This window comes from Apus apus, chromosome Z (genome assembly GCF_020740795.1).
Source record: "Apus apus isolate bApuApu2 chromosome Z, bApuApu2.pri.cur, whole genome shotgun sequence".
Classification (NCBI taxonomy): Eukaryota; Metazoa; Chordata; class Aves; order Apodiformes; family Apodidae; genus Apus; species Apus apus.
Genome location: NC_067312.1, coordinates 62,402,143 through 62,418,001, shown reverse-complemented (window position 1 = coordinate 62,418,001; position 15,859 = coordinate 62,402,143). Strand labels below are relative to the sequence as shown.

The window sequence follows — 15,859 nt, the reverse complement described above, 5'->3', positions numbered from 1 at the left end:
AAGCTGCAGCAAGGAAATCTCAATTGCTCTGGAAACATTTTGCAACTTCTTTATTTCTTTACAGAGCTGAATTACAATTAAATGTGAAGTGAGAAAAACAACCCACCAGAGCAAAACCCCAAATCCATGTAGTTTACTAAATGAAAAAAGGGCAGAATTTAAATCTCCATTTTTTCCTCTAAATTGGTTGAAAATGTTGAAGAAGCTACAGACACAGCTGTTGCAAAGTATGACAGCACCTGCAGATGAGTAACAAATGAGCAGAATGCTCCAGATGAGGGGAGACAAATCAGAAACAATGCAAGCATCCACCAAGGCCTAGCTGCTTACAAGACAAATACTCTGTGACCAATACCACAGCTGGCGATTAACAATTGTTTTGTGCTCTGCGGCCCTGTTATATAAAGCATCCAATAAATAATTGCTTAAATGTGTAAGCACAGGTACTGTGTGTAAAAACCACGTGCTATACAGATGTACAAATAATAAATGATAAGCCCATATTCTTATGCATACAATAATCCAATAACAGATGTAAATAAATGTTACTATGTCAAAGAATATTAAGCAACTCTACATATGTGTTAGCTATTATTGCTTCAAGCCTATCCTTGCACCAGAAATATTTATCTGAGGAAAATGATTGTCTGTAATAACTGCCTCTTCATAACACTGTTCTAAGGTTATAGGCCCTTTAGGAAGGACAGGCAGGGGAGATGAGAAGGGGTATGTCGCTGTCCAGCTGGAGTTCTTGGAGCTCCGCCTGGGTATGCATGAGGAGCTGACCAAGAGCTTAAGGGTCAGGGTTAAAGGGAAGGCAGGAATAGGGGGCAGACCATCCCCACAGTGGGGCTCTGCTACAGGCCACTCAACCAGGAAAACCAAGCAAATGAGGCCTTTTATAGACAGATAGGAGTAGCCTCATGTTCACAAGCCTTGGTCCTCTTGGACCTCACTTGGTTCTCCAAGTGACAGAGGAGCCATTGAGGAGAGATAATATGCTGGACCTTGTTCTCATCAACAAGGAGGGGCTGGTGGCAAATTTGAAGCCTTGGAGGGAAGAGGAGTCCAAGAAAGCTGGTTAGTATTCAAGGATGACCTCCTCCTAGCTCAGGAGCAATACATCCCAACAAAGAGGAAGGCAGGCAAAACCGCCAGCAGGCCTGCACGGATGAACAAGGAGCTCCTGGACAAACTCGGACCCAAAAGGGAAGCCTACAGAGGGTGGAAACAAGGACAGGTAGCCTGGGAAGAATACAGAGAAATTGTCTGAGCAGGCAGGGATGAGGTTAGAAGAGCTAAAGCCCTGACAGCATTACATCTGGCCAGGGACATCGAGGGCAACAAGAAAAGCTTCTATAGGGTATGTCCATGACAAAAGGAAGACTAGTGAAAATGTGGGTCCTCTCCAGAAGCAAACGGAAGACCTGGTTACCTGGGATATGGAGAATGCTGAGGTATTCAATGACTTTTGTGCCTCACTCTTCACCGGCAAGTGCTCTGGCCACACCATCCAAGTCACAGAAGGCAAAGGCACAGACTGGAGAAGGAAGATCCACCCATGGTAGAGGAAGATCATGTTCAAGATCAAGTAAGGAACCTGAATGTGCACAACTCAATGGGACCTGGTGAGATCCATCCACAGCTCCTTAGGAAACTGCTGGATGAAGTTGCAAAGACATTGTCCACCATATTTGAGAAATTTTTACAGTCTGGTGAAGTTCCCACTTCCTGATAAAGGGGAAACATAACCCCCATTTTCAGAAAAAGAAAAAAGGAAGACCCAGGGAGCTACAGGCCAGTCAGTTTCACCTCTGTGCCTGGCAAGATCACAGAACAGATCCTCCTGATAAGTACAGGCAAAATAAGGAGGTGCTTGGCGACAGCCAACATGGCTTCATTAAAGGTAAACTGTGCTGACAACACCAAGCTGTGTGGTGTGGTTGACAGGCTGGAGGGAAAAGAAGCCATCCAGAGGGACCTTGACAGGCTTGAGAGGTGGGCCCATGCAAACCACACAAAGTTCAACACAGGCAAGTGTCCTGCACATGGATCAGGGCAATCCCAAGCACAGATACAGGCGGGGTGGTGAATGCATTGAGAACAATCTGAAGGAGAAGGACTTGGGGGTGTTGGTTGACGAAAAGCTGAACATGAGCTGGCAACATGCACTTGCAGCCCAGAAAGAAAACTCGTGTCCTGGGCTGCATGGAAAGAAGCATGACCACCAGGTTGGAAGAGGTGATTCTGACCCTCTATTCCACTTTTGAGTACTGTGTCCAGCTCTGGAGCCCTCAACACATAACAGACATGGACCTGTTGGAACAAGTCTAGAGAAGGGCCACAAAAACAATCCGAGGGCTGGAGCACCTCTCATATGAAGACAGCCTGAGAGAGCTGGGGTTGTTTGACCTGGAGAAGAGACAGCTTCAGGAAGACCTTATAGAAGCCTTCCAGTACTTGAAGGGGCTACAGATTGCCCAGAGGAGCTGTGGACGCTCCCTCCCTTGAAGCGTTCAAGGCCAAGCTGGATGACGCTTTGAGCAACCTGATGTAGTGGCAGGTGTTTGGGACTATGTGTTATTTAAGGTTCCTTCCAACCCAAACCATTCTATGATTCTGTAATTGCCTACCTGACATGCTGTAGTCTCTATTTCCTGCAAGACCAAAATATGGCTCAGATTATTAAGTAAAGAATTATTTGTCCATGTGTGAAAATTCAGTATAATATATATTTATTCTGAAATTATAAATTACTTGCATGATAAGATGTAGAGAACTTCCAAGACTTTTGCAGGTTTCACTGCAGAAGTTTTAACACTATGACCATCTAGCATTCTAGTGCTTAAAAAGAACTACCAATATTTGAAAATGTAAAGAAAATCTATAAAAAAGGAATTAGGAATTAAATTGTATTTTTAACTATGTTGCACACAAAGAAAGAATTTAATTCTTTCTAAAAATCTCTTGATATGAAAAGAATATATCTTTTGCTCAGACTCAAATTCAATACTTTAATGTGAATGGTGCACAACCTAGAAGGACTGATTTGTTATTCTTAGCCAGGTCCAAGTATAATGGCCTTTGCAAACTATTTCAGAAAAGCCAACAGCAGTGAATGTTTTCTGTCAAGGGAATAATGAATAATTTGTACTTCTGGTGTAGCACTGCAATCTTGAAAAGATTTTAAACCACTTATGTCACTTTTTGACATAACTGTAATACAAGATAGTTTGAACCCAAGGAGACCAATCCAGCCATGTTCTCGGAAATTGTGTTGTGAAAAAACAAACAAACAAACAAAAACATTAATTGGTATTCTAATGAATGAATAGTGTCTGTTATGAGCAATGCAGTCCTCCATCCTCTATACAATGCCAGTGGAGCATGCCAGAAGGTTTATTTCTCCTGCTCGCTACAGACATCTCCAGAACTAAGGGCACCTTGAATATGCAAGTAATTCCAAAGATACCTTTCCAATTGCCATGTGCTCTCAGCAAATTAGAGTGAAACTTTAATTTAAAATGTAAGAAGAAAAGAGGAACAAAAAATAAATACCCCATTGGCATGCTAAGAACAAACTTGTGTCTGGAACTGCATTTAAATATTGTTGTAGGATGTGAAAAAATTATCACAAAGAACAATCAAGGTACAAGTTCAAAATACTCTTCTCTGTAAAAACTGTTCAACTACACACCTTTCATTTCAGTGTTGAGATTTTTATGTTCAAACAGAAAACAGGAAAAGAAAGGATGAAGCCACATACTGCACTACCAGAGAACATTTTCTCCAGGATTTCTGTACCACTGAAAGCACAGAAAAAGATTCAGAGCACAATTTGTTCAACCATGTTTGCTGAAATTTTACTACAGCATCAAACAGTAAGACTTATGAAAAGAGGTATATTGCTGCCAAAATATCCTAGGTGCTTTGCATCTGTACAAGGCACAAAAAGAGAAAGTCACTATCAAGTTTGCAGAGTAATATAAACAAACAGCAAACAGATGAGTAAGATGAAAGAATGAAAAGCGATGAAAAGTATTTTGTCAGAATACCTGTTTTTCAGGTTTGTTTATTTTGCTGCTATTTCTGGAGAGAAAGGGACCATAATCAGTAGTTTTTCTAGTGTTCTAAGGAGAAATATCTGCAAAGAAAGTTCCTGCAGAGGAAGCAGTGTGGAATCAGACAAATCTGAGATGGCAGTCATTCATCACTTTTGTGTGAAGTAACTGTGCAACTGCAGAAGTTACGGTGAAATTAGATAACAAAGGGAAGAAGAAAAAGCAGATGCTCTCAACGCCTTTTTTGCCTCAGTCTTGAATAACACTGACAGACTTTGGGCTGTCTGGTCCCCCAAGCTGGAGGATCATGAGTGTTGGATAGTGACTGCATTTGTGGACACTGAAATTATAAGGGACAAGCTGTGTGACTTCAATATTCACAAGTCCATTGGGCCTGGTGGGATTTATTCCAAGTTACTGAAGGAGTTAGTGGATGTTATGGCAAGACTCCTCTTGATCACCTACCAAATGTCTTGGCAGTCTGGAGGTGCCACAGACCGGCAGCTAGCCAGTGTTATTTCAATTTACAAGAAGGGTGTGAGGAAAGACCTAGGGAACTACAGACCTGTTGGTCTAACCTCAGTTCCTGGAAAACTATGGAGAAGATAATACTGGGTACTATCAAAAGGCATTTAAAGAATAATACAATGATCAGGCACAGTAAAGATCGGTTCACTAAGGGTAAGTCCTGTGCAACTAATTTGATACTCTTCTATGATAAGGTCACCTGCCTAGTGGACGAAGGGATGGTGGTGGATGTAGTTTTTCTGGATTTTAGTGAGGCTTTTGGGACTGTTCCTCAGGGCATCCTTCTGGACAAGTTGTCTACTGTGGGATGAACAGGTTCATGGTTCACTGGGTGAAGAACTGGCTGAAGGGAGGAGCTCAAAGGGTTGTAGTGAAAGGACTGGAAGGCTTGTCCTACGAGGAGTGACTAAGGACTTTGGTTTTGTGTAGACAGAAGAAAAAGAGGCTGAGGGGTGACCTCATTGTTCTCTACAGCTTCCTGAGGAGGGGGAGTGGAGTGGAAGGTGCTGATTTTTGCTCCCTAGTATCCCATGACAGGATGTGTGTGAATGGTTCAAAGCTGGACCAGGGGAGGTTTAGACTGGACATTTATTTACCAAGGGAGTGGTGAAACACTTGAACTGGCTTTCTAGAGAGGTGGTTAATGCTCCCAGCCTGACAGTGTTTAAGAGGCATTTGGACAATGCCATTAACAACATGATTGAAATTTTGGTCAAGGGGTGAAGGCAGTCTTTGAAGACAACACCTGAGCAGATTCAGGGACACCAGCAAGCATGCTGGTGTGGCTAAGCTCCTCTGACACTGCAGTGGCAGAAGCTGTAAATGCCCATGCTTCTCTCTGCTTCTTGCAGAGGAAGTTTTTACATACTGAAGGCAAGCAGCAACAGTCAAAATAGTTGAGCATTCAGACACTCCACTGCCACTGCCACACAACTGCAGTTGACCCAGGTCCTAGGAACAAAGGACTGAAGCTCTTCATTGCAGCCCCACTGCTGACAATAGGCTGCAATGCTTTCCCAGAATTCTCCTTCGTAATAGTGGGCCTCCATAAGGCAGAAAAAATATAGAACTTGCTCTTCAGATGCACAACTGTATAGTAGAATACAGTTCAGCCTGAAGAGGAAAAACTGTACTTTCTTTTAACACTGACCAAAACAATTTGAAGTACAACTAGTGGATAACTAGTCTTGAACGTACTGAGTTGCCTTCTATGATGATGATGATTCAGAAGACAAGCTCAGCAGATATTTCATATCATGTTCATTGTACAAAGAGCAGCAATGTGAGACAGTTTACTCAGTCTTTTTCATTACTAGTTTCCTGTTACATACTGCTTGTTTCCTCAGCTTTACATAGAGCAGGTTAGCAATAGAATTTATTGAGCTAATAAATTATTTGCCTAATTGGATAAAACAAAAATACGTATTTACTTGCTATAGGAATATGTCTAATTTTGCAATCTTCAAACAAGAAAAAAAACATACTACAGACAGCATTTTGGAAATACAGCATGCAAACAATAATAAAAAAGGAGAGAGTAATATCTGAGAAGTCATCATGCCTTTCCACAAAATAGAGAAGAAACTGAGTTAACTGGGAACTCATTTCCAGATACAAGAATCACAAGATGTATTTAAGACAAAGCAGGTACAGTAACAACTTCAAGAGAGAGGAAAACATCACAACTAAGGCAAAACAAAGTTACATCTTATAAAGAAAGTGATCAGTACCTTTTTATGAAGTGCATGGAATTCACTATACCTCTTCTCCACAAAATGTTTCCTTCCACTCATTAGCACCTCTATTTTGAAGACCTGAAAATTATAAATAATAAAAAGAGATTAGTATACTTGTACAAATAGTTCTGTGATGGGGCTGTGACTGCACATTTTACCACCACCATTTCAGCTGGTGGTCCCGAAAACTCTTGACTCACAAGGTGCAGAAGTACAACAGTGATTAATGGAAGGCATCGCTGAATCTTCTGTTCACAAGTTTGCTCAACAAACATACAAAAACACAAGTAAAGTTTGTACTGTATACTGTGTATTAAAACCTAAGCATTAACATATTCCTTTACAGAAATACTTAATACATTTTGAAGGGCGGGGGGGGGAGGGGAGAGGAGAAAAAATTAAGACAAAGGATGGTAAGAACCAAAAAAAAAGAGAAAAGAAAGATTTTGGTTTTTTCCCTCTTAAGGCATACTAATGTGCTCACACATGTTCAGTATGAAAGGTAACACATGCAGTATGTTATGCATGGAAAGGAAGAAAGAAATGCAAACACTATATCATAGGTTAATTTCCTCCTAACCTACAAATCCATCTGTAGTCTCAGCTGAGCTTGTGCTACTATCTACATCCTCGGAAAAAAAACCCCAACCAAACATGGTAAATGCTTGTTTTCTTTGTATGATACATGTGACAGCTTTTTTTGCAGCCTCTGGAAGGTTGAAAGGCCAGGAGAAGAAGCTCTCTGGATCCACTAATTAATAGTCACTAACATGACATCTTCTTCATTCTGAGGTCACCAGGCCAGTTCTGAGGGCAAATGACAAGAAGTATTTTGAAGTACTCAAGAAAACATGGTCCATTAAATGAAGACAAGATCAGCGGAAAAGCAATACAGAAAAGGTGCCTGGTCTATTTAGGAGTTCTTTGTTTTCTGTTTTGCTTAGAAAATGCTGGAAATAATTACTTTCAGGACATGGAGGGATAATGTTCAGGATAGGTGATTACATCAAGACTGAAGATGTAGGCCAAATAAAAAGTTCTTTGAAATAAATTTGCAAACAGTGTTTATGCCTTAATGCAGAAAAAAAGGGGTTTCTATCACAACATACCCAGCTACCACTGATCAGAGCAAACATACAAAAACCATGCTGGATAAACACTTTCTATTGTCCACTAGAACTTGCCTTTCAAACAGGTCAAAATGCTATAGTTTTCACTGGCTAGTCAAACCACATTAGAAACAGAGAGCATTTTATTTAATTCAGTCTGAAATGTGTCTACCTTTGTTTGAATGCAGTATGGATGGGACTGCAGTCATTTCACAACAGTGTTTACACTACCAAAATTAGTTCAGATTGTTGTAATCCATCAAAATAACTTGTGCTACATTCTCCCACTTTGAAAAGAACTATTTCTGTGTTCTAATCACTGCAAGCAGATGACCTTATTTGGGTGAATTGATTGTTTTTTTTCCACCTATCTATTTAGACTATTTTGGGAGAACAGCTATTGGCTATTAAACAATTTTCCTCTACACGTGAAAAATCTCCAAGGCACCCTTAGGAATATGTTGTAAGTTCAGAGTTCTAAAAAGAATCGCATCCAAAAAAAATCAATGTAGGCTTTTTTCTTTAGTTGAGACCTAACATCCTAATTATCTGAGAGGCAAGTATTATTTTTGTTCTTACAGTCTACATACTGCATGAAAGAAATAGTTCTGCAAGTAACAAAATGTTTTGGATCATACAGGAAAGAGACCACATTGAAGGGAGTTTCAGGGACACCTAGATGGGAGAATATGAAACTAATTAAGTTATTAGTGACCATGAAACTCTAGTTAAGGTTTTGCAACAGCTTTTAATTAACTTGCTATTAAATCTCCAGCAATTATGAGCACCTCTTACCACCCATTTACACCTCAGTCACCTAAGAGCATCCACACCAGCATCAGTTTAGCACCTCTGTTTGCTATCAGGTTTGCCAAGCAATTTGGAGAAGTCTGAGGGGCTGCTGTCTCAGCTATAAGCACTTCCTTGACAGGTAACTTTCTTGTGAATCATAGCTTGGCTTGTGCAGTCCCATTTTGGTTTTACTCATATGTACAACTTCAGAAAAACATCCCTCCTTCTGAAGGCTATAAACTTACCATTTTCTAAAAGAGAATAGCTGGAATACGGGGAAGAAAGGAAATAAAAATCCCTCCATGGACCTTCTTTTCAAAGCATGTATTTATTTTGTTCTGTGTTTCCTCATTGTTTAAGGAATTACAGAAACGGGTTCGGCACACCAAAATGTAGGCAACATTTATTCAGCCTTCTTTTTAATCTTAGCAATGTTATAACTACTGTTTGCATCATTTTGGCTAAAGCTTTACCCTAAGGAATATATTTGTCAGTCACTTTCACAGAACACATGAGAAGAGAGAACCACAGCTTCTATGCACAATGGTGTCTTCCAAAACCACAAATCTGCTACCTTTACACACCCAATATTTTGTACGAGTATTGAGGCTTTAATTTTGCCTCCTAGCCTCAACAGCCCTTGGATCCAGCTTTAGCAGCCACCCAAAATTTACAAAGCAGGACAACAGAATCACAGAATCTTAGGGGTTGGAAAGGACCTTGAAAGATCATCTAGTCCTACCCCCCTGCCAGAGCAGGGTCACCTAGAGTACATCACACAGGAACGTGTCCAGGTGGGTTTTCAGTGTCTCCAGCGAAGGAGTTATGCATGAAATTGAAAATTACTGTTTGAAAACAAAACCCTGTAAACAGCCTTTCTAATCTACTCACTGTGGCACATATATTTCAGAAGCGTAAAGCAATTTGTGATAGATAACTGGAAAATTTGTTAATGTTTTTGTTTAATGCAAATCTAAATATTAAATTTATTTACAAAGTAACATATAAAGCACAAATGCAAGTGAGTGAAATAACATATACTGTGCTTATGAACTTCATATTATTAAATGTCTATATTTAGAGAGCACAAATTCCAAGTTTGCCTCCTCATTAGTTACCAGATCACAATTTACAAGAGCAGACTAGAAACACAGAAGTGAGTTTCAGTGCCACTATTTCATATAATGACATGGCTTTGTGAGAAAGTCATAAAGATGCATTAGCTTGCAGGAGAGATAGGATCTCTTCATGGATTCAAAATAGCTATAGACAAATCTCACACAAATTTAACTGAGCAATTGCAGGCCCTGACAGAAAAACAATGTAAGGAAACTGGTGAACATAGAAGAAAGTGCCAAAATAAAGACGGAAGAACTATGGGAGAAAAAAATGCAACACTGTAAGGAAATTACTTTTCTTGTAAAAATGTTCATGTTCTGTGAACAGATAACTTTGAGAAGACATATGACTTTTTACAAGTGACAGTTAGTTAAATGAAAAATGCAACAATTAATCACTGAGTAAGACAAGTGAAATGCTTTTCCCATAGTCACTGAAATATCACAAATTACACTGCATTGAAAGATTTGCATTGAAAGTTCATCCTGACCAGAAAATGACCATAGATATGAACACACCAATTAGAAAACTCTTTGCGAGTACTCTGAGCCTAGAAATGACTCCCTTTTCTTGGTTACTACCACAACAGTTATAAATCATGTTTGCACAAAGCCAGAAAATCATTATCCATTAGAAGCACACAGCTCAACACACATAAATGAGGTATGGGACAAACACCTTTGGATTTTCTATCAATATGAATAATGTCAATCTTTTGCCTAGCAGACTTGCAGATCTGCCACTGCAATTTATAATAACCAAACTTGAGAATCAAATTTTAAGAAGAATTCCTAAGGTTTTCATAGAATCACAGAATCATAGAATGCCAGTCTGGAAGCGACCTCAAGGATCATCTGGTCCAACCTTTCTAGGTCCTACCATAGCTTATATGGGATGGCTGAGCACCATGTCAAGCTGAGACTCAAAGCTGTCCAATGTAGGAGAATCTACCACTTCCCTTGGGAGACTATTCCAATGTTTGACTGTCCTCATGGTGAAAAATTCACCTCGTGTCCAACTGGTATCTCCCCAGGAGCAACTTCTGTCCATTACCCCTTGTCTTTTCCACATGGCTCCTTGTCAATAGGGAATCTCATCTTCTTTGTAGCCACCCTTTAAGTACTGGAGTAATGGTAATGTAAGTAAAGGTAAAGGTAATGAAGTCTCCCCTAAGCCTACTTATCTCAAGGTTGAACAAATCCAGTTTTTTCAGCTTCTCCTCATATGGCAGGTCCTTCAGTCCGCAGATGATCCTTGTGGCCCTTCTCTGGACCCTCTCCAGCCTGTCCCATCCTTTTTGTAGAGTGGGAACCAGAACTGAATGCAATACTCAGGTGTGGTCTGACAAGTGCCTAGTAGCGAGGAATGATGACTTCTTCATCACTGCCAGTGATGCATAAGAGTAAACATTTTCAGGTCCAACTACAAAACAGATTTACATATCTTTTTACCTTTTTTTTTTTTTTTTTAAATCAAACCGTCTTTGCCCTCGACTTTGTTTCAGTTTTCATTTCTCTTCTTGCTGCAGAAACTGGACAGTTACAGCAAGAATTTAAGTATATGTAGGCAAACAAAAGGTACTCTATCACTGCGAATTTTCAAGACAGAAAGCACAAATGAAAGAAAACAGGAACCAGTAAGACATACAAGAATCACCCATGCCTTCCTGTGAGCCCACTGCTGTTCTATGTGCACATCAGAACTGTGTGGTAAATAACAGATATTGCCCTCCCTCAGTCCTTACCTATGTCAAATGCTTACACTGGATACAAAAGGACATCTTTTATCTGATAATTTGATGTGAAAATATGTAGCTCTGGTAAATCTGTCTCAAAAACCCCAGAGTGAATAAACACAGATAAGAATGACAAACATGACCAGCAGGGAGTAAAACTAATGAGACTAACTTCTCAGCTTGGGTTTCTATTACATGAGAATACATATATGGCACTTTTACATTCACTCATGTACATTACATTAACTACACAGTTTATAATTATGGTAAATTAATACTATCATACTGTGCATATTTATATATGGGAAAATGAATTGCAAAGTATATAAACTTCTGAAAAGTGACAGTTGAGAAAGAGATTTGTGGCAGCCTTGTTTAGAATGAGGAGTTACAAAAAACAGAGGCAGAAAAAGAGAAAATTACAAAAAACAGATAAATTTGTCTAACACTAGCAAGGAAAGAAAACCCCACAAAATTCTAGTACTGTGCTTTTCTCTCTCAAGACCAAGCCTATTGACACTAATTCTATTTAACATATTACTTACAGAAATAACTACCTCCCTTTATAAGCTTCAGTGTGCTTGACAGATTTTTGTCTGAGGAACAGCTAATGCATTCAAAGTATCAAGAAACTCAACCTCAAACCTTTATCATAGCTGTATGGAAGGAATTCCAGAGCAAATGGAATTACACACTAATAGGATAAGATTTCCATGTATTTATTGTTTCATTATTGTTCAGACAATGGCACATTCTCTGTGTCAGTCGTCCTATAACTAGAACAAAATCATGACATATAATAGAGATCAAAAGATTACTTTAAACCTACTCCAGTCCAACTGATGTGGGGCAAAATGATAGTCCACAGAATCAGTAAAAGCAGCTGGATGGTGGCAGTAACCCAAGCTGCACGTAGCTGCAGCAACAACTTGGTATCTCAGGAGTTTAAGTGCCTCATGGCAATGCTCCATAGTTCTGAATGCTCTTCACAGCAGAGGCGGAGATGAGGACAGTATTCAGAGCCAAATCAAACTTCATAGCAGCCTTGATAAAACTGAATCTTGCTATCCCCCAAATGAAAACAAATTAACTTATTCTGACTTCATCCCTTGGAAGTGGGGGCAGTAAAACTCAGTTCTGCTGTGGGCACAGGTCAGCTCAAGGCTGACGTGGAGGAGACCTGAGGTGAGGGAAGTCTTTTTTCTCTCTTCTCCAACCACATTTTCCTCAGTACTAGTCCTGCACTCACTGTTTATTTTGGGTTACCCTCACCATGTCCACTTGCTGAAGCTCAAGACCTTCTTTGCCTTAACAGGCTGTTTATAGTCACATCTTTGTCTCCCTCCTGTAGCAATTGCTCTCCTCACCCTACACAAGCGGCCCCTGTACAAGCTCCTGCACAGCAGTCCTGTAAGGGAAGAGCTCCCTTCTGCTGCAGAACTGGGAAACAAATTGGTGCACAGTAAAGAAAGAAACAGAACACCCCTGAAGAGCTCACTTTGATCATTTTGGTTTTACTGGGGCCATAAGGGATGAACATGGCTCTAAGAGATAATAAAAGAAAAAAAAGTCAAATTTAGGCATTAGAAATTGTGAGTAATCAGTTTGGGGGTGAAGGATGGACAGGAATAGAGCTGAGAGTCATCCATCCTTCCTATTAGCAGTCTTCACACATGCTGAACCCTTTTTCCTGATGGCCATGAGACCAAGCAGAAAGCAGAAGCTCCAGACAGGCAGTTCAACTAGTGCAGATGTTTGGAACATCGGTCCGCACAGGCAGGCGGTAGAACCACAGCTACCTCCACATCGCTGCTGCCTCGGCAAGTGCTTCTTGTGGCTGTGCTTTGCCTTCCCATGGTACAACTCTACTCAGTACAAATGCTCACTTTTACTGAAGAGCTCCAAAGAGATTCAGACCCATTACACTACCCATTACATGAGGCGCTTATCCCACCTAAGGTCTACTCAACAGTTGTGCTGGATCCACAAATGGTGCCTTTCCCCCACCAGAAGCACTGTCATGTCTGTTGTACAAAATCAGACTTTCACTTAGTCCCAATTCCAATGTGCAATATTAAGTTCAGCACAAGAAAAACAGTACATATTTTTATTAACTATGGAAATCAAGGCTCGACATTATGCAATTATGACATTGCTGTGTTCAGATTCTGTGAAGGAGAAAGACAATGACAGAGAGGTGAAACATTCACTGCAGGAGTTCCAAAGAATCTTTCCAACAGCTCCAGTCTGTGTAAAGTAGTTACCTGACCTCTACTAGACAGGAGAAGCAGCCTTACTGTTTTTATAATACAATAAATAAATTTTCTACTATGACTTAGACCCATTGAGAAGAAAAGTATGTTAAATCTCTGACTCCTTCTCTTAAATGTCATGTTACTGCAAACTAACTTGGACCTTCATTACTAAAAAAAAAAAGATCCATACCTAAGAACAATCACAATCACATGTTCTTTTAAACATGGCTCCTCCTTCAACTGTCTCCTTATTAATTTTACATATCCTTCAGTTATGTATTTAATAAAAAACCTGTCTCTTCACTAACACCAGTATCACTGGTACAACACTACAGTCTCTTTGAGAACCTCTCAGCATGCAGTTTGTCTTTCCCACCAACATAACAACATAATTAAGGATATCAGAGGGTCTGGAGAGCAAGTAGTGTTTGCCTCCATCCCTGCTGTAAGAAAGGATGAAGAAATAAACAGGAGGAGTCTGCAGATCAGTGCATGGCTGTGTGACTGGTGCCATAGGCAGGGTTTGGGTTTTTCGATCACAGGCTGCTATACAAGACACCTGGCCTGCTGGTGGCAGGTGGGAGGCACCTGTCCCAGAGGGGCAAAAGGCTTTTGGGCCAGGAGTTAGAAGGGCTCATTGACAGGGCTTTAAACTAGGTATGAAGGGGAGATACCTGGGCCTGTTAGGGACAAGCCCAAGAGAAACATGCCAGGGCTTGAAGGATGGTGGACTAGGGAGTTTCATTTCTGTTCATTCACTCTGTTGTTTCATTTGAGAGAAAGGATACATGTTTAGAAATCATGGAAGCACCTGAGAAGTGTCTGGTAGGAAACGGGGCCCACAGTGGAAAAAAGGTGTTGGAATCATTGGCTCATCTGAAGTGCATCTGTAACAGTGCACGCAGTATGAGCAACAAACGGGGAACTTGAAGCCATGATACACCAGAAAACTGTGACATAATGGCTATCACAGAAATGTGGTGGGATGCATCACACGACTGGACTGCCACAATCAATGGCCACAAGCTCTTCAGGAGAGATAGAAAGGGAAGGAGAGGGCATGGAGTGGCCCTGTATGTTAGAGGATGCTATGAGAGCTTGGAAATCAAGTATAGTCATGATGAGTTTGAGAGTGTTTGGATTAGGTGAAGGGCCAATAAAGCTGGTATCTCTGTGGGAGTCTGATACAGACCTCCCAACCAAAGCAGTGAGGTGGATGAAGCTTTCTATAAGCAGTTGGGAGAAATCTCCCAGTCACTTGCTGTTGTTCTTGTGGGGGACTTTAACCTCCCACACATCTGCTGGGAATACAACACAGCAGAGAGGGAACATTCCAAGACATTCCTGCAATGTGTGGAAGATAACTTCCTCACACAGCTGATAAGTGAGCAGATCAAGGAGGGTGCCGTCCTGGACCTGCTTGTTGTGAACTGGGAAGATCTTGTGGGAGGAGTAAAAGCTGGAGGCTGTCTAGGGCACAGTGATCGTGAGATGATTGAGTTTTTGATCCTTGGAGAAACAAGGAGAGGGGTTAGTAAAACTGCCACCTTTGACTTCTGGAGGGCAAACTTTGACCTGCTCAGAAGACTGATTGACTAAGTCCCTTGGGAGGCTGCCTTGAAGGATAAAGGAGTCCAGGAAGGCTGGACATACTTCAAGAAGGAAATTTTAAAGGCACAGGAGCAGGCTGTCCCTGTGTGCTGAAAAAACAGTAAGTGGGGCAGGAGACCAGCCTGGCTAAACAGGGACCACACCTGGAGTTTTGTGTCCAGTTTTGGGCACTTCGATTCAAGAGAGATATCGAGGTGCTGCAGCGAGTACAGAGGAGGGCAAGGAAGCTGGTGAAGGGCCTAGAGAATAAATCTTATGAAGAATGCTTGAAGGAGCTGGGAATGGTTAGTTTAAGGAAGAGAAGGCTGAGGGCTACCTCTTCAATCTGTACAACTACCTGAAAGGACATTGTAGAGAGGTTGGTGCTGGTCTCTTCTCACAGCAACAGCACAAGAGGGAATGGCTTCAAGCTGCAACAGGGGAGGTTTAGACTGGACATTAGGAATTTTTTTTTTCACAGAAAGAGTGGTTAGACACTGGAATAGGCTGCCCAGGGAGGTGGCTAAGTCACCATCCCTGGATGTGTTTAAGGGTTGTTTGGATCTGATGTTGGTGGATCCGGTTTAGGGGAGAACTTTGTAGAGTAGGGATGATGGTTGGACTCGGTGATCCCAAGGGTCTTTTCCAACCCATGAGTTTCTAGTTGGTTTTTGTCCTCCTCATCCCAGTGTGTGCGTGTGTGGCTGTAGAGTGAAAAGCCATGTATTCTTTGTTGTAGGCCAAACAGCCACATGGTTCTTTACTGTCAGCTAGGCCCAAACCATGACACCACCTCAGTAATAAAAGCTAGTAAATTTCTCAACAGAGCACTGTGAGGAAACAATAGTCATATATTGATTTTTAGCTGAAATTTGCAAGTCACATTTCATGTCCTGGTTCATGGGTGTAAAAGAAATCTTCATTTACTGTACTA

At 40.9% G+C, this 15,859-nt stretch overlaps 1 protein-coding gene across 1 annotated transcript in view; it reads right to left on the bottom strand.

Annotated features, from left to right (window-relative positions):
- Positions 1 to 15,859, bottom strand: part of SNX24 (sorting nexin 24) — a 101,459-nt gene that overhangs the window by 40,692 nt on the left and 44,908 nt on the right. Inside the window, exon 2 of the mRNA XM_051641946.1 lies at positions 6,320 to 6,403. Within this exon, the coding sequence (XP_051497906.1) occupies positions 6,320 to 6,403 (84 nt within the window). The remainder of the gene's footprint in view (positions 1 to 6,319; positions 6,404 to 15,859) is intronic.